This window comes from Primulina tabacum, chromosome 10, assembly GCF_025594145.1.
Source record: "Primulina tabacum isolate GXHZ01 chromosome 10, ASM2559414v2, whole genome shotgun sequence".
NCBI lineage: Eukaryota > Viridiplantae > Streptophyta > Magnoliopsida > Lamiales > Gesneriaceae > Primulina > Primulina tabacum.
In genome coordinates, this window is record NC_134559.1 from 3,994,971 (window position 1) to 4,017,479 (window position 22,509).

At 35.2% G+C, this 22,509-nt stretch overlaps 4 protein-coding genes across 16 annotated transcripts; 3 read left to right on the top strand and 1 right to left on the bottom strand.

Moving 5' to 3' along the window:
* Positions 1-826: 826 nt before the first annotated feature.
* Positions 827-2,933, bottom strand: LOC142505661 (F-box protein At3g07870-like). 4 transcript variants are annotated; one of them, XM_075618744.1, is made up of 2 exons: positions 2,810-2,933; positions 827-2,208 (listed from the first exon to the last, which is right to left on the bottom strand). In XM_075618744.1, exon 2 carries the CDS (start codon positions 2,199-2,201, stop codon positions 855-857), a length of 1,347 nt encoding a protein of 448 aa, XP_075474859.1. In that variant the 5' UTR covers positions 2,202-2,208; positions 2,810-2,933; the 3' UTR covers positions 827-854. The 4 variants fall into 4 exon arrangements, with proteins under 4 accessions (XP_075474859.1, XP_075474857.1, XP_075474861.1 ...); XM_075618742.1 differs by having other exon boundaries at positions 827-2,213; positions 2,810-2,908; XM_075618746.1 differs by having other exon boundaries at positions 2,821-2,904.
* Positions 2,934-6,804: 3,871 nt separating this feature from the next.
* Positions 6,805-8,253, top strand: LOC142505363 (uncharacterized). Its single transcript, XM_075618327.1, has 5 exons — positions 6,805-7,002; positions 7,098-7,359; positions 7,463-7,621; positions 7,797-7,943; positions 8,056-8,253. Exons 1-5 carry the CDS (start codon positions 6,968-6,970, stop codon positions 8,176-8,178), a joined length of 726 nt encoding a protein of 241 aa, XP_075474442.1. The 5' UTR covers positions 6,805-6,967; the 3' UTR covers positions 8,179-8,253.
* A 3,398-nt stretch (positions 8,254-11,651) lies between these two features.
* Positions 11,652-17,423, top strand: LOC142505522 (phytochrome A-like). Of its 9 annotated transcripts, XM_075618537.1 has the most exons (6): positions 11,653-11,918; positions 12,127-12,207; positions 12,813-14,861; positions 14,971-15,787; positions 15,921-16,211; positions 17,046-17,423. In XM_075618537.1, exons 3-6 carry the CDS (start codon positions 12,815-12,817, stop codon positions 17,251-17,253), a joined length of 3,363 nt encoding a protein of 1,120 aa, XP_075474652.1. In that variant the 5' UTR covers positions 11,653-11,918; positions 12,127-12,207; positions 12,813-12,814; the 3' UTR covers positions 17,254-17,423. The 9 variants fall into 9 exon arrangements, with proteins under 9 accessions (XP_075474650.1, XP_075474652.1, XP_075474646.1 ...); XM_075618535.1 differs by having other exon boundaries at positions 11,652-14,861; positions 17,046-17,271; positions 17,363-17,423; XM_075618531.1 differs by having other exon boundaries at positions 11,653-12,739.
* Positions 17,424-17,507: 84 nt separating this feature from the next.
* On the top strand, positions 17,508-22,175 carry LOC142505523 (pectin acetylesterase 12-like). 2 transcript variants are annotated; one of them, XM_075618540.1, is made up of 11 exons: positions 17,530-17,970; positions 18,502-18,631; positions 18,708-18,781; positions 19,337-19,423; positions 19,514-19,638; positions 19,756-19,816; positions 20,727-20,780; positions 20,868-20,945; positions 21,059-21,159; positions 21,234-21,384; positions 21,810-22,175. In XM_075618540.1, exons 1-11 carry the CDS (start codon positions 17,818-17,820, stop codon positions 21,915-21,917), a joined length of 1,122 nt encoding a protein of 373 aa, XP_075474655.1. In that variant the 5' UTR covers positions 17,530-17,817; the 3' UTR covers positions 21,918-22,175. The 2 variants fall into 2 exon arrangements, with proteins under 2 accessions (XP_075474654.1, XP_075474655.1); XM_075618539.1 differs by lacking the exons at positions 21,234-21,384; positions 21,810-22,175 and having other exon boundaries at positions 17,508-17,645; positions 19,337-19,638; positions 21,059-21,210.
* Positions 22,176-22,509: the final 334 nt, after the last annotated feature.

Here is a 22,509-nt window from a genome sequence, read left to right on the forward strand (position 1 = left end):
CTTGCACCACCAACAGGTTCAATAAAGATTAATGTTGATACGGCTGTTGTGCAAGGCTCTCCGAGGGTGGGTATAGGTGTGGTTGCAAGGGATGATCATGGACTTGTGCTACTAGCTCAGACCAAGTTTTTGGAAGGTATTTTCTCAGCCCATTTAGCGGAGCTTTTGGCAGTTAGGAAAGGCTTGGTGTTGGCATCTCAACAACATCAATGGTACAAGGTCATCATCGAGACCGACGTGAATAATGTCGCTATATCCATAGCTGGTTCACTACATTTTGCTGAAGACGAAGCTATCGTATCTTTTATCCATCAACTCGGTTCAACACTTTCGAGCTTCCAAGTTCAACAATACCGACGCACAGCTAATGGGGTAACTCATATCTTGGCTTCGAATGGCTCAGTTAAGGGTGAAAACATCTTGTATAAAGATTTATGTCCTCTGCTTATTAGCAAATCTGTATTTGGATTTAGTTCAAGTTTAATGAAAGTGGTTGATTCTTAAAAAAAAATTAAAGGAAGCAACATTTAATACAACAAAATATCTGAACTTGGACATTTTTGTAAATACCAGCATTATTTGCTAGACTTTGCAATTTAGATTAAGCTACATCACTTATTTGTAATCAAGTATTTCAAATATGTTATTCTATAATTAATTTGGCTTCATATAATGCCAGAACAGATATAAGCAATAATTATGGAAAAAAAAAACTTTTGCATTATCATGAAATCCGTTCACAATAGTGCCAAATACATATATTGTGCTTGTTCTCAGCCAAATCATAAGTAGGTATGGAAGAAACAGCTATATCACAAAAATAAAATTTGGTTTAGCCAGCAAGTTTAAATTCTTCAGTTATGCGCATTTGCTCCCACAACATCCTTTGGAGATATGAAGCTCAAATCGTGCACAATAACCTCGGATGTCGAAGGTCCCATCGGCCTTAGTTTCTTGAACGTTCTTTTAGTAGGGCTGAAAGAAACAAGAGATTTTTTCCTAGATATAAACCATAGATCCCCATTGTTCAGGAATTTGATTGGTCGTTGCAGTTGAAGATCCTCAAACGACATCTGATCATAAAACTTCATGTCAATGCTGAATTTTCTGGTCCATGATTCTTTAACTCCATATTCTCTCATTAACCAGGCCTCAAAGACAGTATCCTTGTAAATGTAGCAGATGCAGAGGCAATTTTTTAGGACACCGATATTGATGCTGGAGATTCTGTCCATATACTGTAGACTGAAGTGAGCTGGAGCTGGGACAAACTTGAACGTTTCTTCTGCCAAGTCAAATGAGCTTATAAGCTCACAAGGTTTGTGACTGTTGGTTATCCAATGAAGTGCACCATTTAGAAGAGGCTCAAACGACTTGTGTTTGGGCCAAGGGGCATTTTCAATCCTTTTCCATGAATCCGATCCAAGTGTGTACACATCAGCTAACAAACTTTGCGATTCTTCAGAGGTCATGGGGTCAATGGATGGAAGACACATGAGACTGATAACCTTGTACTGTTTGGTCTTCGGACAATATCCAAATCCAGAATGGTTTGTGCAAGTAGAAAATGGAGCCGAGATGGCCAGGCAAGGAAGCTCTATCTGTTCGCAGCGAATAGGGTTGCAGATAGCATAGAAAGGCTTTGGTGATGAATCAAAATACAAACATAGCAGTCCATTACATGATCCAACAAGAACATGTTTTCTGGTATGAAAAGTAAACACCGAAATATTCCAAGCATATAGCCCATGATGACAGCAATAATATTTATTTTCATCATCACATGAGCAAAATAGTAAAGGTGGTTCCTCATGATTAAAGGTAAAAAGGTGGCGAGTGCCCAACTGACCAACAGTTTGTTGAAAAATTAGATTGGTTGTTAAGATAGATGATCTTGCGCGATGAAATTCGATAAAACTAGGATCCCTGACTAGTCGTAAAAACAACTTGCAAACAAAACTACAGCAAAATATACTCTTCAGCGGAAGCCTTGAAAAAATATCACATAATATATGGTCCGGTAACTCAAGTACTAAGGGTTCACTTAATCTAGTTATCAACGCTGCAGTACCATCACATTGTTGCTCTTCAGTAGAGTTGTTTCCTCCTTCACTAGTCACCAAATAGTTACCACGTCTCTTGCTTCTGTATAACTCCATTGGACGAACTAATGCCAGAAGAGTAGTTTTATCAGCAGCCATACATATCCTGTTCTTCAATCAAAGGAGCAAAGAATATTAAATTCATTTCACGATGAAATTAGATAGTTTTACATAAGATATATGCGGTGCTATGTAGGCCCTGTTCCCCAACTATGAAAAATACCATGAATATTTTCTATGGCTGTGCAAAGGTGATCTTCCAAGAAAAAATATACAAAACACAAAAGAGAAGGTTGTTTAATTTGAAAAGAACTCTCTTTCCTGCGTAACTGAAATCCAGAGCAAAGTCCCACTATTTTCTCAACAATCCAAGAACACCACAACTCTATAAATTTCCAAAAAGCATCAAAATTCGTGCATCAAAATTCAAAGAGTATCCCAAGAATGTGTTAATAATCAAAATCCCATCTGAAATCCAGCTTGATGGTCAATTCTGATCATATCATAGAACTTTAATTCCACTCAGAATCGCAGAAAAACATTATCAAAACTGATCTTATTGAATGAGTCCACCACAAATGTAATCAAATAAATTGAAAAATCGCAACTTCAAGCTCGAATCCTGCGAATCCGCCCGTGTAATTGACACAGAAAGCATCAAATACGAAAAATTACAGATTAAGAGTATATGAGAAAGAGCGGCGTACCGTAAACTTACGGATCAAGAGAGAGCCCACCCTGCACAGTGTGCTACTTACAATATCAACTGCATATTATTTTTAGACGTATTTTAGCTTCTTCTTTTTAAGTTAACTAATTAAATTAACTTTGTAAGTATATTAAATTCCAAATATGTTAATTATCATTTTTACTCTCTTTATATTATTTCGCATGAACATGAAGATTAGCGGTTAGTTTGATAACTTTGAACGAAATTAGATGAAAATGATAAAATCAATTGTTTTTAAATAGTTACACGGATAATTTTGATAGTGATAAAGATTTTTTTTTTTTATGGCGATAGAACCCGCGGCTGTTACATTTCGATATGTACATTATAAACCCTCATGTTAACATAGTAACACGCAAATCACGATAGTCAGGTAAATCACAATACACAAATTATGTGTGACAGTCATGTCCGATAAAGTGTTGGCATATGTAATTAAATTTCTGATTATTGATCAAGCGTTCACATGCATTACCAAATCAAACACCCCCTCAGAGACGGACTCGGATCACCTACGGTGGTGGTAAGCACATCAAATGATGTTGTGTTTACATGGATTTTTTTTATATATTTTTTCAATTCTTCTCTTCTTTTTTTTTTCCTATTTGTTTTCGTCTTTTTTTCTCTTTTGTTTTCCCTTCATTTTCCTCCATTTTTTTTCCAATTCCACATACATTATTCAAACAGTTTTATATAAAATAATATAAATATTTTAATTTTTTTATGTTAAATTAATAATTTTGCAATTAAAAATTACTATATTAAAATTTTACATGTGAAAAACCGTATCATTTTTTTCGAATTTGATGAGTATTATTAATTTTTTTTTCAATAAACAAAATTTTTAATAATATAAAATTATTAACATGTTAATGCTTAAATTACAGTTTAGAATATTTCCATTATGCAATGTCAAAAACTAAAATTCAATACCACATTTCCATCAAAAATAAATAATTCATATGTTTCGATATTTCATTTCAACTAACAATGTTAATCGACTATTCTTTAAATAAAAAACTACTCAAGAGCATTATTGAATATATCTCCATTGAAATCCATGGCTTCAAGAGAATGGTGAGGGTGATCAAATTGTGCCTACACTAAATAAGAATAAATATTATAAAATCAATTTTACCATATAAGAATTAATATTTTTTTAGCTTAAGATTTTACCCACTAAAAAATTTTCAGATATCATTAAAACAAAGCCACAAGCAAGAAAGCCAAAAAAAATTTATCATCCTTACCAAGAAGTATTGAATATCATGAGCTAAAACCTAATCTCTCACACACACACACACACACACACACACATATATATATATATATATATATATCACACACAAATCTCCTACAACGATGATATTTAAATGTAGCATCGATAACCGCAAGCAATACACACAATTAATAAGAGTTTCAGATTAATAGCATCATAAAAATACAAACCAACAAAATCAAATAAAAAATTCGATAGCCAAACAATTAGAAAAAGAATTAGACATTTAAAGGAACAAGAAAATTGAATCTTGTATGTTATAATATATCATGTAAAAAAAATTGAGTGAGAGAAAAAAACGAGAAAAAGAAGAAAATAGACAAAAGAAGACGAGATGAAATAGCCGATAAGAAAACAAAATTTTGTATTATTTCATATAAAACCTTGTGAATAATGTTTGTGGAAGATGGAAAAAAATAGAAGAAAATGAAAGAAAACAAAAGAGAAAAATAGAGTGGAAAAAGTGGAAAAAAGAGAGGAATTAAAAAAAATTAAAAAAATGACATGTAAGCACATCATCATATTTGTCTTGTTTTGTTTGGAAGAACAAAATACAGTTAAATTTAAATATACTTTATATTTAGTTAATTAAGTGATTTTCACAAACATAAAAGAACAGTATCATTTGAAATGAAATCCCAGTTGGAATCCATATTTCAAGTGGGCATTTGTCCCATAAATGCATGCATGTTCTCTAATGAATGAGTTTCAAGTTCTTTCAATATGTATAATGTATTTCATGTGCACATAAATATAAATCATCATAATTTTTTATTTTTGTACTTCAATATTTATTATCATAATGATGTCATTAATCACTCACTTAGATAAATCCAACTTAACTCTAATACCTAATTAATGGAAAAATCTTTCAAAGGACATTTCACTTTCAAACAGTTTCTCGAAATATAATTATTATGCGCGATATATACATTTCAATCATTTCGAGTAATTAAAATTCAAGAGGAGGAAATTAAAAGCTTATTCATAAAAGAAATTTTAGTTGATATATGATGCGATCCGGATAAAATGGGTGAGCCAGGTCGGGTGCTATACCGGATGTACTATCAATATAATAAGAGAAATAAGAGCAGAATGTTTGGAATAGAAGTTTTCCTCCTTTAAGCAGCCGAGAAGATCTGCGAACAAGAAAGTAACCGCGTAAATGGGCGCCGGAGGGATATCCAGCGTGACCACTCCGATGGTTAAGTCAGTGAAAGACCCAAGCTGTAAACCAATGTTACCAGATGATGGTTGTGAGATTGGTGTGGAAGGTGAGTAGTAAATGCACAATAAATGAGTGTATTTAATATCTGAATAGATAGTAAATGCAAAGAGTGAACATGATATTTACAATAGAGGATGTAATAATGACCTCGTTCTTTGTGATGCTCATTAATTATAGTAGGGCGGTTGATTATACCATATTATTCTGACATGTCAAATCTCATACTAATCACATCCAGCCTACCTGAATTTGTCAACCACTTGTATTGGTGTCAGAGATAGGTCGGCCGCACACACCCTACTTTCTCGGCGTAATTAAATGTGGCACGTTTATCGAAGTGGCTCGGGTAGAATGCCTCTCGGGAATATACATAAGAGCCCAGGCATCCAATAGCCCGGGTAGGTTAAGTTCCGGGTGTTCAACGGCCCGGCCTTTCGACTGGCCTCTTTACATATTCTCCCTGTCAAGTCATACTCCCAACGTTCCGGGCAGCTTGAGACCCAGATATCTGATCAGATCGTCGTCTTATTGACCCGGGAATAGTCTATCCTCCTGACCCGGACATTACCCATGGCCCGGTTTCATGGCCCGGGACATCCCGGTGTATCAATATAAAAATTCAAATAAAGAGAAACTGAAAATTAAGAAGAAAGAAAGAGGGCCATTTCAAGGGGGGGAATGGAAAAATGTTTTACTTATAAAATAAAAAGATAATCTTCTATTATATTAAAAAAAACAATATTATATAAATGTTTGCCACTGGCCATTATGAAAGAAGATTCTTTTAACTTAGAAAATGGACTAAGTGGAGTGGGGAAGACGATGCACATGGAGTGCCACTGGCCTTTATGAAAGAGAGAGATCGCTCGAAGATAAAATTAGGAGTCGCGGATTTTAATCATGGGGTAGCTTCTGGCATTCCATGTGCACCAATCTCTTCGCCCCACTTCCTATCGTTTTTACACACAATTCTTCATCTTTCATCGTCATCCCGACCTATAAATTTGTATTTTTTAAAAAAATACAAATTTTGATATTTCATGTTTGTACCTTACTATTTGAAAATATCAGTTTTTAGTCATATATTTCTCGATTTTACGTGAATGTTGATGTGATATGTCAGCGTAATGAAAAAATTAGTAAAATTGCAAAAAATTTTAAAAAATTAACATACTGTTCAAACTGAAATCTGATAGCATACATGATCGAAATTGCAGGTTATCGATTTTACAGTAGTGTCTCTAATCAGAGGCGGAGCCACATTCTTGTTTGTCCGGGTTTTAGCCCGGGTAGTCCAATTTTTTTTTTAAAAAATATATATGTAAATTTTGTATAATTTTGGAATAATATGATATTAGCCCGGGTAGATCAATTTAAAATATTAAAAGATTTTAGAGTTTAAAATTTCAGTCCGGATGGAGCCATATTTCTGACTACGCCACTGTCTCTAATTGAGTTGTATCATTATTATGATAATTAGCCAATATGGTATGATGACATGAAGTATCTTGGAGTTAATAATATATACACGTATTTCTATAGTCCTATTACATATGCAAGGTTTCTTGGTATATATCACTCTCAAAACTTCATTAAAAGAACGGAAGCCCCATTGAACGTGCAAGAACATGAAAGCCAGCCCGGCAGGCTGTAGCAGATCTTGGTAAACTCGATACAGTATAGCCCTAGTATAACTATTTCTTGGTAAATAGTATGTATATCGACAGCTTATTGTTGCTTATATATCTTGATATGTAGGTCTATAAGTGAGGACTCTTTGAGAAGATATGTTTACCATGCGAGTGAGAGCTGCATTCAAGAATTGCTTTCGGCTTCGGAATCGAACCGGGTCGGGAGCACAGCTGGACACGATGGATGGGAAGCTGTGGGGATGGAGAACGACGTGGAGATATCGAGACGTCGTTCGGGTTCGCTCCACACGTTTCGCAGCCGTTGGGTGCTCAAATCTGTTTCTCCACAGCAGTTTATGACAGTGGCTAATGCTATTGATGCAGCTAAGGTGATCCGAATCATTCCTTTGTATTTCCCAAAAAATGGATGTGAGAGATTAATAACCAGAGTTTCTTGAATGTATACATGATTTATAAATCAAATATTTGCAGCAATGGGATCCTGATTTAGTAGAAGCCAAGTACATCAAAGATCTTGAAGAAAATCTCAGCATAATTCGTCTAAGATTTGGAGACAAATCTAAGCCTTCTTTCAGAAACAGAGAATTCATCGTTTACGAGCGACGCGAGACTATGGATGATGGAACTTTGGTGAGTAAATAAAAATCTCAATATATAAAATTTGTACTACTTTTGCAGAAAAATGTAAAGGCCATTTAGAAAATTTTCATTTTTCTATATATACATATGGATTAAAAAAGCATGAGTAAAAAAAGATAAATCCAGAAACAAGACAATAAAATGAAAACATGGAAAATTAATACAGGTTGTAGCAGTGGCTTCTCTGCCAAAAGAAATAGCAGCTGGATTACATCCAAAACAAAACAATTCAATAAGAGGGCTTCTGCTGCAGTCTGGATGGGTTCTTGAGAAGCTTGAACATGATTCTTGTATGGTCACTTATCTTGTTCAGGTATAATAATGATCCATTAATTATTTCATATTTTTTCTACCCTTTTTTTTATATATAAAAAAATTAATTCAATTTTATAATATAATTTTTTTGTTTTGTTTGGGTGGTAAAGTTGGATCCTGCAGGATGGTTGCCCAAGTGCTTTGTGAATCGTTTCAATACAAAACTAGTTATGATTATTGAAAACCTTAAAAAACAACTACTGGCTTGTCCCACTGGCCGGGGGGATCCTTGAAAGTTACGTTTGGACTATGAAATCCGGTACGGAAATTAATACAAGTTTTTTTTTTTTTTTTTTTAATTTAAAGATCCCAACTTTAAGTAAGATGTAAAGATTCAATTACTATGTATAATTATGTGTCATAATTGTTCCCATCTATCTTAGTTTTTATAATCATCATGGCATTATTAAATTTTTTTTTCGAGACGAGAGTGATTGAATCTGAGATCGTGTTCGAAATTTGAAATGTTGATATTAGATGATGTAATTTCGTTTGTGAGATTCGACATTATTACACATTTGGATATTTTGTGCTTTTGAATTTTGAACATTAAGATTTTATCTTTTTAAGATTAATTATGAACACATTCTTAAATAAATAATAATTTCTAACTCATCTTTAAACAAATTAAAAAAAAGAATGTGGGTTTTTTTTTTTTGAACAAATCATATTTTTGCTAGATCTAAAAAGATAAATATTTTTTAAATGGAAAAAATATTGTTCATTAAAAAGTAGAACCCAAATGTCAATTTGGGATGAATAAGTATAATTTTGTTTTTAGTTGTTTTAATTAAGTAGTGGGAGTGTGGGACTGTGGCAGCAATGTGCATTACTTTTTAGCTTGAAAAATATTTATTAATAGTGTATGTAATATTAGAATGATTAAATTATATCGATAAATATTTTATTGCAAATTGTAGAAAATAAAAATAACGATTAATTTGGATGGTAAAAATCATGAAAATAAGAAAATAAATATGTAACATTTCAAAATAAGGAAAAAAATATTTTATATAATACAATGAAATTAGTATTAATATTTTTAAATAATAGTAATATTTTATATTATAAAATAAATATTTAGCTTTTATTTTCAAAGGCCATTTGATAGAAAATTTCACAAAAGACCAAATCTCTTTACTTTATTAATATTTGGACATATCATTACTATATTTTTATTACTATATATTATTATCAACATCAATATTATCTGAAGTCATTATAACAATTTTCGGATAATATATAAACAATGTTCTAAAAAATGATAGGTGATAGACATATGGTCACCCACTGCCTATCATCTAGGAGTTTAGGTGATCATCTAGATAGTTTTTATTTTATTTTTTAATATAAATATATAATTATTCTTATTTATCTTCATAATTCTCCAATAATTCATCTATATCAGATTCAAACTCAAAATCAATGATATATTTCTTCTCTTTATCTTATATAAATTGATTGAAAAGAATGTCCAAATATTATTTCAGCGTATTCAAATGCCTTGACATCAATACTTCAAATAATAATAGAAAGCAATTTTTTCTAAAAAAAAATTAGTAACACTAATCAATTTCGAATTTTGACAACATATATGATTGAGATCAAGAGCCTCTCTCGCGCATATCAGTGCAGAGGGTGCAATAAAAGGCCCCATTTGAACTACAAAATGCTTGATCTATGTGCAAGCGCGACTTGACATGGATGCGTCGAATGTCGACTAATCAAGACAAAAATCGCCTTAGTAGGCATGCCTACTTTTGCGGCCTGTGAGATCTTTCATATGTTTGTTGGTAATTGGCATGGCTGAAACATATCTATAGACTATAGGTATTGCCAGAGGAGAAAGGATGCGTTTATTTGCTGGATTGTATTGTTACATGGGCTCACTAAATAGGCACATATAAAAGCAGGGCTGTAATCGATATATCAGCCGGTGTGGTGAAGGTAGACCTCGTCCTTTGGAAATTATTATGAAGTATTGAAATTTTTTCGTATTATATCTTCTAATTTTTAAATAATTTACTTATGATAAACAGTTTCTATTTTTAATTCTCATCTTATTAGATTTAAATTAATTTTTGAATCTAATTTTCTTCTAACTACATATCGAACATGGTAGATATTAATTATTCATATGATGTTGGTTGAAACTTGTATATTGATTAAATTTATATTGGCAAAAACTTATATGAGACGGTCTTACATGTCGTATTTTATGAGACATATATCTTATTTAGGTCATCCATGAAAAAATATTATTTTTTTATGCTTAGAACATTACTTTTTATTGTGAATATTGGTAGAGTTGACCCGTCTCACAAATAAATATTCGCGAGACCGTCTCACAAGAGACCTACTCATTTATATTTAATTTTTTAAAATGATTAAAAAAAATTCTCTAATTCCGTCCCTGCAATGACTAGTCTCACATTAATTTAATAAAATAATAGTAAATTTCATTATTCCCTATATATAATAATTAATGATCAATTGGGTTGATTTCTCTAATTAATATTAATATAATATTAAAGGCATCTTCCTACCACTAACTATTGAAAAATTCGAAATAAAATAATTATGCCTATTTTTCTTTCTTAATTTTTGTAATTATAATAATGACAACGTATTAAGGCACTAATGCCCCAAAGTGAAAGCAACTTTTTATCGGCAAATAATTTAATATATTTCGCATGTAGAAGAGGACCACACAACACACGAGAATCATGGCATAAATGTATAAAGATGTCATTCCACATGTTCCCTACATTTGACATCGGAAGCCACATTGCTAATCACATACTAATTTAGTGATGTGTGCTTCCCCTTTCCGAGAGAGATGGTTCAGATGTTGTCATATTAAATATACTAACTTTTTTTTTTAAAAAAAATCTATTTTTAGATTTTTTGATTTGGAGCCTACGTTAAATACCTGATCGATCGAATCACTCATGAACAACTTGATTAAATCGGTTCGGTTTTGAACGAGTTCGAGCCCTTAACCAACTATAAAAGAACATTAATACTAAGGATGTAAACGAACCAATCTGTTCGTGAGTTAATCGAGCTATGAAACGACCTTGTTTAATGACTGAAAGTAAATAGTATTTTGTATGGATCTAAACAAGCCGAGCTCGAATCTATATATATGTTAACCGAGCCGAGCTCAAGTTTGATAGTGTTCGGCTCGGCTCGGGGCTCGTTAATATTGCTAGATAATATTATATATTTACATTTTTTTAATGTTTCTCCCTACTTATCTTTCTATTTACATTCATGAATGAAATAATATGTGCTACGCGTATTCATTTAAGACAAGTATCTTGTGAGACGGTCTCACGAATCTTTATGTGTGAGACGGGTCAATCCTACCGATATTCACAATAAAAAGTAATACTCTTAGTATAAAAATTAATATTTTTTCATGGATGACCCAAATAAGATATCCGTCTCACAAAATACGACTCATGAGACCGTCTCACACAAATTTTTGTCATTCATTTATTCATATGATATGATGTATACTGTATATATTAAAATATTCATAAATTTCACATCTCTAAACTATTTTTGGAATTAATATTCACCCACGCACTCAAGTTCTGTCACACTTTGATAAATTCTTTAATGGAAATACATGTTTGTATATATATAAGAAAGATATACGTAAAACTTGACCCTTTCAACTACCTTCTACTTCGGGGAAGTGCACCTAGTCATACCTGCACTGTTTCACCATTGGGAAGTGTGTATGGGATTTTTATGACGAAGAAATGTTTGTTTAATAGAAATGGGCGGGCGGGCAGTGGGTTCCTTGAGCAGGGGCGTGAGGTTCTTCGTGCTGCGGGATTAAGATTCGGTTGATTGGACTAGGACTTCCAATTTGTTGCGCTTCAGTTTGTTTCGTGTTCCACGATTCAAGGTTTCTTTTTTTTCGAGCTCCGTTCCTGGGCATCTGCAAGTTGCACTCAAGGTATACTTCAAAACAGTTCCCAGTTTTATTTGCACTGTCTTACTGCTCTGGTCATGAATTTCTTCTTAATTAGATGAGAATGGCGGAATAATTTTTTTATGCAGAAGATGATGTTCTGACTTTTTTGTATTACAGATATAGGATTTAGTTGCTGACTGTGTTTTTCCCATGACATCTTTTGCTTTGAAAATTCATCTCGAATGTTTAGTTATTGCAAAGTGGATTCTTCTTGACTCGAGGGGACGAGGAAGATAAATTTTGAAAGTGCTTTTTGAATGATCGTGGCTTTGTAAGAACTTGTTTGAAGATGATGTGATCTTTGTTGTTTGAAATGTTTACTTTCTGAACGTCGATGAGGTGTTTGAGTGAGATGTTTGAAATTTATAAGTTTGGGGGTATTGATATTTGTTGTGAATGATGTGTTGGCATGAAAGAAAGTAGATCTATGCGTAAGTTAAGCTAGATGGCGTACAGAAATAGCTGAGGTCTACTCTAAAGGCCACTACTCTGAAGGCCAAAAGAAACACCGTCTAAGCCACTTGGTTGTCAATTGTATGTAACAGTAGTTTGATGTGGCTTGCTAGTGTCTTGGTCATTGTCTAAGTTCACATTTTTGTGGACGACTCCTTGAATGTTTTTATGATATTTGGTTGTTGATGAGAAGTGGCTTTTCAAAATATGTATGCTGATGCTGTAGACTGTAGGCTGTACATTAGTTGGGGAAGTTCAAAACTCTGTTGGAATGTAATGAGAAAGGCTGAAACACAACAGATGATTCTATTGCTGATGTAGCTTTGTTGTGCATAAAATCGGAGCAGTTGGTTCGTTCTTCATAATTTGATTCTATTTATTTGTTTTTTGCATTTCGTTCTCTATTTGTTATATTATTCGTAGGAATGACGTCTTCACATCCTGGTCAATCGTCTACAAGCTCAAGGTCGAGACATAGCACTAGGATGATCGCTCAGACCTCAATAGACGCAAAAATTCACACAGACTTTGAGGAATCAGGTAGTTCATTTGACTATTCAAGCTCAGTGCGTACAACAAGTGCTGCCCGAGTTGATCGGGGGCCTAGGCCTGACAAAATCACCACGGCTTACCTACATCAAATACAGAAAGGAAAGCTGATTCAGCCATTTGGGTGTTTGTTGGCACTTGATGACAAGTCACTCCTTGTGATTGCCTACAGTGAGAATGCTCCCGAAATGCTTACAATGGCGAGTCATGCTGTTCCAAGTGTCGGAGAGCACCCAGTACTTGATATCGGAACTGACGTCAAAACCATTTTCACTGGTCCTAGTGCTGCTGCTTTACATAAGGCATTAGGATTTGGTGAGGTTTCTCTTTTAAACCCAATCTTGGTACACTGCAAAACTTCTGGAAAGCCGTTTTATGGTATAATCCACAGAGTTACAGGTAGTTTTATTATCGACTTTGAGCCTGTGAATGGTCATGAGGTCTCGATGACTGCTGCTGGTGCCTTACAATCTTATAAACTTGCTGCCAAAGCCATTACGAGATTGCAGTCATTACCAAGTGGGAACATGGAAAGGCTCTGTGATACAATGGTGCAAGAGGTTTTTGAACTCACGGGCTATGACCGAGTAATGATGTACAAGTTTCATGATGATCATCATGGGGAGGTGTACACCGAGATCATAAAGCCTGGGCTTGAGGCTTATTTGGGATTGCATTATCCGGCCACAGATATCCCTCAAGCTGCCCGATTTTTATTCATGAAGAACAAGGTCAGGATGATCTGCGACTGTAGAGCACGTCCTGTTAAGGTTCTTCAAGACGAGAAGCTTCCTTTCGATCTTACGTTATGTGGCTCGACACTCAGAGCTCCTCACGGTTGCCATTCACAATACATGGAAAACATGAATTCAGTTGCATCATTGGTGATGTCGGTTGTTGTTAATGAGGAAGTTGAAGAAGGCTCCAATTCCTCGCAGCCACAAAAGGAAAAACGGCTCTGGGGACTTGTGGTTTGCCATCACTTAACCCCAAGATTCATCCCTTTCCCTCTCCGTTATGCATGCGAATTTCTTTCCCAGGTGTTTTCCATTCATGTCAACAAAGAATTAGAATTGGAAAATCAGATGCTCGAGAAGAATATTCTGCGAACTCAAACCCTTTTGTGTGATATGCTGTTGCGAGATGCCCCTTTAGGCATCGTCTCACAAAGCCCAAACATAATGGATCTCGTGAAATGTGATGGGGCTGCTCTACTATATAAGAATCAAAATTATAGCTTAGGATTAACCCCACACGACTCTCAGATTCGTGACATAGTTTCTTGGCTAGACGAGTATCATCGAGATTCCACAGGTTTGAGTACAGATAGCTTATATGACGCCAATTTTCCTGGAGCGCTTGCTCTTGGTGACACTATCTGTGGAATGGCGGCTGTCAAGATAACTGATAAGGACTGGCTTTTCTGGTTCAGGTCGCACACTGCTGCAGAAATTCGTTGGGGTGGAGCCAGGAATGAACCATATGCAGAGGATGATGGCAGGAAGTTGCATCCAAGGTCATCTTTTAGCGCATTCTTAGAGGTTGTCAAGGAACGAAGTTTACCTTGGAAGGACTACGAGATGGATGCCATCCACTCTTTGCAGCTTATTCTACGTAACGCATTCAAGGATATCGAGGCTACAGATTTGGGCACAACGGCGATTCATACGAGACTTAATGACATGCGAATTGATGGAATGCAGGAGCTTGAAGCAGTGACATCTGAGATGGTCCGACTGATTGAAACCGCATCTGTGCCTATCTTGGCAGTTGATGTGGATGGGCGGGTTAATGGATGGAATACAAAAATTGCTGATATAACTGGTCTTCCTGTTGACGAAGCAATTGGCAGGCATTTTCTTGCGCTGGTAGAAGATTCTTCAGCTGATGCAGTGAATAAGATGTTGGAATCGGCACTTCAAGGTGTGGACTCGAAAACAATGATAAACGCCTCTTAGATTTTAAGTACAATATATGCATGCATGTAAGATAAAGTGTCAACTAAATATAACCCTATTTGTGTTCTCATCAGGGAATGAAGAACGAAATGTTCAGTTTGAGATCAAACGACACGGGTCAAGTGAAGAGTCTGGTCCCATCAGCTTAGTTGTAAACGCTTGTGCAAGCAGAGATGTTCGGGAAAATGTTGCGGGAGTATGTTTTATTGCTCAGGATGTGACCGCACAGAAAAGTATGATGGACAAATTCACAAGAATTGAAGGAGATTACAGAGCTATAGTACAAAATCCTAATCCACTTATCCCACCTATATTTGGCTCAGATGAATTTGGCTGGTGTTCCGAGTGGAATACAGCTATGACTAAATTAACTGGATGGCCTAGAGATGCTGTGATCAATAAAATGCTTCTCGGTGAGGTCTTTGGAACCCACGTAGCTTGTTGCCGATTCAAGAATCAAGAGGCTTATGTGAACCTTGGCATTGTACTCAACAACGCTGCAGTCAGTCAAGAATCTGAAAAGGTACCCTTTGGTTTTTTCTCGAGGAGTGGGAAGTATGTGGAATGCCTCCTTTGTGCGATAAAAAAGTTGGATGAAGATGGTGAAGTAACCGGCGTCTTCTGCTTCCTGCAGCTGGCAAGTCCAGAACTCCAACAGGCACTTCACATTCAACGCATAACAGAACAAACGTCAATGAAGAGATTGAGGCTCTTGGCATATATCAGAAGGGAGATTAAGAATCCCCTATCTGGAATTATATTTTCACGAAAGATGATGGAAGGAACTGTCCTGGATGATGAGCAGAAAAGCCTTCTTCGCACTAGTGTTCATTGCCAACGGCAGCTAAATAAAATTCTCGATGACACAGATCTTGATCATATAATTGAAGGGTAAAGTGAAACTGTTGTTTTGGGGATTCCGCCACCCAGCCCCACCCCAAATCCCCCTCTTTTTTTCTCAATCTTGAACACAGAGCACTGATACAATGGATGTTTTTCATTGAACTCTTCACTATCCTGCCAGGTACATGGATCTGGAGATGGTAGAGTTTAAGCTGCATGAGGTGTTGATAGCTTCCATCAGTCAAGTCATGATGAAGAGCAATGCAAAGGGTGTGAAAATAGTTGATAATTTAGCTCCAAGTCTCTCAAATGAAACCCTATATGGAGACAGTGTGAGGCTTCAGCAAGTCCTAGCGGCTTTCTTGCTCGTATCAGTTACTGTCATTCCGAGTGGAGGCCAGCTTGGTGTTGCAGCTTCTTTGAAAAAAGATTCTATAGGGGAATCTGTTCAGCTTGGTCACGTAGAATTCAGGTGCGATCAAAAGTATTTCCATTTTTTGGTGATATTATTAGTGAAGCATTCTTGTACTGAACCTGCTATAGCCATTTATAAGTTAAGGCGCCAGTGGCCAGCTTATGTTCAATTTCTCATTAAGATAGCCTTTTCTAAATTTCAGTTTTCTTTATAGAAGCTGGTAAGTTTTGCGTTTGTGAACTTTTTACTTGCCTAACTGCATTAAAATGATTGCTATTACCAGTGTTTCCAGTTTTTATGGGTCTTTCTTTTCTCCAAATGGTCGGTGCAAAGGAATGATGAATACCCTGTTTAGTTTTTAACTCGAATGAGTAAATGCTTTGCTTTATTTTCTTGAGAAAGATAATAGAGAAGAAAATCTTCAGTCATACCTAGAAGAAACCTATGATATGTTTGAAAAAAAATGTTCTTTTTATCATTTTGTGATACATTGAGTTACACCTGAATCATTTTAACTCAGCGCTTAAAGTTTTTGCAAATATATTTGCAAAAGAAAATTGCGCTTGCTGATATTACTTTACATCTTTCACTCCTTCTCCAGAAGGATTAAATCCAGCAAAACTACAGCAAATCTTTTTTCCTTCCACACTAGGTACTTCTGATTTGATGGTTTCATGTTTTTCTCCTGAATTATTCATTTTTAAGCACTAGTAACGGTATGTCCATGCTATACATGATCCGATTATTCTTTTAAAAAAAGTTCTTTTTAAATATTTAAAATATTGGGCACTTGTAATTTTCGTTTGACATTGACGGAACTTCGATTATTGGACCATAAGTTTGTAGTTTTTTTTTTTAGTTTCTTATGTTTTGTATTATGATTTAATGTAGGATAACACACAGTGGCGGAGGAGTGCCTCAAGGGTTGTTGAACCAAATGTTTGGTGATGAACAGGAAGCATCTGAAGAAGGAATTAGCCTTTTTATCTGCCGTAAACTGGTGAAGCTTATGAATGGTGAGGTTCAGTATTTAAGGGAGGCGGAACAATCCACTTTCATTATATCCGTTGAACTAGCAATCTCTAACCACCAAACATGACTGTTGCTTTGGTTCCTTGTAAGTCCAGAGAAGTAGTTTGTAGCTATACAGCGTTTTCTATTTGGTTTCTTTTTTTTACCACATGTTGTTCTGTTCTGTAAATATGCAGGTTTCTTGTATGGGCTGTATTTTTTTTTGGAGGAAAGATGTTATGTGGCTTCCTTTGTGTCCGTTCTGGTCATTTTGTAACATGCTGCTTGTTGCGTATAGTAGGATATCTTAGTTTTTGATGTCGTATTTCCAACTTGGTGAAGTTTCAATAGAATTTGAATGGTAGCATGCAGGACGACCTCCGCTACTGTTTCGGCAAACCATGCTGCCGAAACAAGGGAACCCAACACAGTCTGAGTGCCAACACCAAGATGCATCTTCTTGGCAATATCAGTTCAACGGTAGAGCTACATATCATTTTTATCCAAAAAAATTACTGGGTTGCTAATTTACTTTATTATTATTTGAAACTGCAGGGCTAAAAACAGAATTTTAAATAAATAAAATTCTGTTCTATTACATTATATACGAATAAAAATATATTCTTTAACACAAACGAACGAAATACATGCAATGAGTCACATATATTCTTTAACACAAACGAACCAAATACATGCAATGAGTCACAAATTATTTTTTGTTATTATAATGGATGGAACATTACCTGGCTATCACTTGCATCATGGGTTTGGAACAGGAGTAAACAGTTGGCTCATCCAGTTGGAGGTATATTTACAATCACAACTTTGTGAATGATGACATTTAAATTGATTTCATTTTTCTATTTTACTTCTAGAACCAAAACTCCTGTTGATTTAGATTCTCAGTGTCCACAGTTAGTATTGTATTCACACCCTTTTAATTCCTTATATTCGTGTAGCTTTGATAAAAATGCCTATGAAGTATGCAACCATGAAATTTACTCGCGAAATTGTCACTTATTTAAGTGAAGTCATTAAATTCAAACATAAAAATATCGAAATATACAAGGTTGCTTCTCTTCCCTGTCTAGCTTTACATCTTTCAAACTTCTCTGAAACCTTTGAAAATTTAATTACCCTGTGAAGTAACCAGTGATTGATCCTTAAATAGAGCAAAAATAAAACTTGTATTTTCTCCCTACCAAAATACCAACCATGCTTTGATTTTGTGAGATTGGGACTTCAGGTTCCTTTTTCAGTTGACATAAAACCATACATAACCATAATTTTTTTGTTACACGCACACATGAATCTTATCAGCTAAGTCGTGTGTCAGGGTGGAGGATGGTGCAACAGTATTAGATCGTGTGTTTATCGCAAGAAGACGCATCGAGGGTCTTCGACGTATTTTAAAAGACAACTTCCATTTACAGGGATACTTAGCAACAGGGCTGAAGAAAATCCCGGTTTATAACTTCAAGTTCAATAAAACCGTGAAAATTCTATATACCAGCTTTTGTCATCTTAGTCTCTTACGTGCAGATTTTTTTAACTGGAATAGAGTGAAGATACGGTATTGTGATGGGGGATCCTTTGCTGGAGATGCGGAAAACAAGGTTCACATCATTGTCTTCCGTATAGTTATTCATCTATGATTTGACAGTTAGACTTACTATGGCGCATACCATTGGCCTTGCTTTTTCATGTTTGCACCAGTTGTATTAGGCAAAAAAAAAACGTGCTTTTGCCTCTCAAATTTTGTTTTAGCTATATGCTGTGCACTTTATAATTTTTTACTATTTCCAGAATTTTGATATGTGAAATAAAGTGTTCTTATGAGACGAAAGGGAGAACCACGTTGCATATGAAACTGCTAATATCTGCACACCCACCAAATTTTATTCAATTTTCCTTACTTTGGCTATAATGGTTAATCATTTTCCATATGTTCGGTGGTTTGTATTCAAGTGTAAGGGGGGTATCAATTGCCAATGCTGTTCTGTGTGGCTATGTCCATGTTCACAACAATTGAAACATAATAACTGAGCTGATGCACAGTTAAAAAAACGTTGCGTCATTGCTAACAGCTAGAAATTCACAGCCATGCGCTCGGGCCTGCGTCAAGGTTTCAATATGTGTTTTCTCAGGTAGTATAAAACTTGTTTCTGTAGGCTGCAGGGTTGCAATTTAGAGGTCAACGAATTTGGCTGTCAGTAATAGAAGACCTTATGTCCAAAGGAATGCACAATGCTCACCAAGTAATAGACATTGTTTTATCCGGTTGCCACCTTTTTGGGTTCCTTTTTTCCGGATTGATATTCCCTTTTGATATAGATAAAGCATTTCAGGCACTTCTTTCGGGTTGTTCAGCGGGTGGTTTAGCTTCCATACTGCACTGTGATGAATTTCGGAATTTATTCCCGAGAAATACTAAAGTGAAGTGTTTGAGCGATGGTGGATTGTTTATGGATGCGTAAATTCCGTAAATTTTTCCTTATTTTCTTATATTGAACTATACTATTATCCACAAGCTTAAGGGCTTTCTTTTCTCATTCTTTTATCACAATATACATTGTTTCCATTTTTACAGCGTTGATGTATCTGGTAGGCGTGCACTCAGAAATTTCTTTGGCGGCGTGGTTAGATTACAGGTATTTATTCAATTGCACTAATTTGTCTTGAATTTTAGTAAATTTACTTTCAGCATTTGTGTCTCCATGTACTAATATGTTGAAACCCATTTTATTATATCCGAAGCAATATTTTCCTTATTTCCAGTTTACATACATATATGATTTGATAAAGGAATCAAGATTGATGTTTTTTTAAACATATGATGGGTACGTTATTTTATTCAACGAGTAGGTCTCTTGTGAGACGGTCTCACGAATCTTTATCTCTGATACAGGTCAACCCACCGATTTTCACAATAAAAAATAATACTATTAGCATAAAAAGTAATACTTTTTCATGGATGACCCAAATAAGAGATTCGTCTCACAAAATACGACCCGTGAGACCGTCTCACACAAGTTTTTGCATGTTACATATATGCGAGTTTAATCAAGTTACATTTGATGGCATTGCACATAAAGCAAGGAAAATAAAGTTTTTGTTTCCTGTCATGATCAAATAGGAACCTAACATGGCACGGTGCTTATATTTTTACTCGCATGCTGATCCTCATATAGATATCCATTTTATAACTGACGGGGATTTGTTGTGCGACTTGAGCTGATCAAAAATAATCTGGGTAATGTACTGGGAAGGGAGAGACAAATACAAAATGCAATTTGCGTGCCTACATCTCCACTTCCGCAAAACAAAACTTTGATGGGGGAACCTCATAAAATTATTTAATAATGTAGCATCCAAAAACAATCAAGATGATTAGTAATCTAGATAAGCATAATGACTAAAGAGAAATATGGGTTTGTAATGGTTCTGGATTGCAAGGGATTGAATGTTCTGAATTCTGATACCATCATTTGTATTTGAATGTTTTTGACTGGTGAACGAGCTAGATTTCTTTGAACGCTAAACGTACCCATTTTTTAACAGGGTTTTCGCAGAAACCTGCCAAGCAGTTGTACCAACCACCGTGATCCAACTTCTGTGAGCCTCGTGCTTCTATACGGACATTATCTAACTTCGTTTTGCAACATGTGATATCCTTCTTTATATGTATGCTGTCCCTTGCAGTGCTTCTTCCCTCAGAATCTAATCACCAATATTAAAACCCCTCTGTTTATTCTTAATGCGGCCTATGATTCATGGCAGGTAAGCTACAGTTTCTGTACATCGATTCTCTTTAGTACATGGAATAAACTATTCTTTTAATTGTTCCCCTTATTGAAGAACTCATCAAAATTTATTATTCCTTTTGCATTTAGGTCCAAGAAAGCCTGGCTCCTCCAACCGCTGATCCGCATGGCAATTGGCATGGTTGTAAAATGAACAATGAACTATGTTCTGCATCCCAAATCCGATTTTTCGCAAGGTGGATAAGTTCTACGTGAATTTGTTTAAGCATTTTCTTTCCATTTTTTCTAAGCATTCCATTGGTGGACCAGGTTTCAGGTATCATATGCTGAATGCTGTAAAAGGCTTTTCAGCGTATCAACAAAGTGGGCTATTCATAAATTCTTGTTTTGCTCACTGCCAGTCCGAGAGGCAAGATACTTGGTTTGCAGATAATTCTCCAGTAATTGGCAACAAGGTAAGCAGTAAACACCGTTATTTCTCGGTATTTATCTGATGTACTAAATCCTCTCTTCAGTTTTCAGTGTAAAAAAGCTTTGGTATGCATATACTGTGTTGAAAGCGATAGTAACCCGCTCTCAGCTTGCTTAAATTTGACAGATGAATCGACCCTTAGTTGATTGATCCACAATGAAAATAATTCAATTGTATTCACACGATAGAATCACAATGTTGTTGGAGAGCAAGAAGAATGATTGGAACATGATGTTTGAGTTTTTATATAATTTCGAAATTCGAGTTGTATTGGTACTATCAGTTATAACACCGGATACAAGGTTAATAGTTTCACGGTTTAAAAATCCAGCAGCTTATTTTGTATGTCTACTTTTGTTGATCGTGCAAATGATTATTCTGATATCGAGTTCTTGGTGCGATATGCAGGCAATTGCGATTGCTGTCGGAGACTGGTATTTTGATCGAGCAAATATCAAGGCCATCGACTGCGCCTACCCGTGTGGTAAAACTTGTCACAACCTGGTATTCAGATGAAATCATGATTACTAGGGAGACAGTAATCTCAGCAATTTTTATGAGCTATGAAGAAGGAAACACTGCTGTAATACGCTCTTGCAAGTTTATGGTGGTTGATGTACGCACCTACTTTGTTACAACAATGGTGACAAGAGAGAGAAAGGTCAGGCAAGTTTAAAGTATTGCATCAAGGGTAATTATTTTGGGTCGAATGTTTTAGATCCAAGATGATCATTTACCTAATTTTTTTTTAATATAAGATCAAATATATACTTATGTGTTTGGATCAATGATAATCATTGAATTTATCCGATCATGGCATCTCATTCATCAAAATAAAACTGATATAATGGATTGAGTAGGTCTCTTGTGAGACGGTATCACGAATCTTTTATCTGTTAGACATGTCAATCTTACCGATATTCACAATAAAAAGTAATACTCTTAGCGTAAAAATTAATATTTTTTCATGGATGATCCAAATAAGAGATTCGTCTCACAAAATACGACAAGTGAGACTGTCTCACACAAGTTTTTGTCTAATGGATTTATCCCTCCACCATATTAAAGTCTGAAAATTGTGAACCAATTTTTTTTATCATATTATACC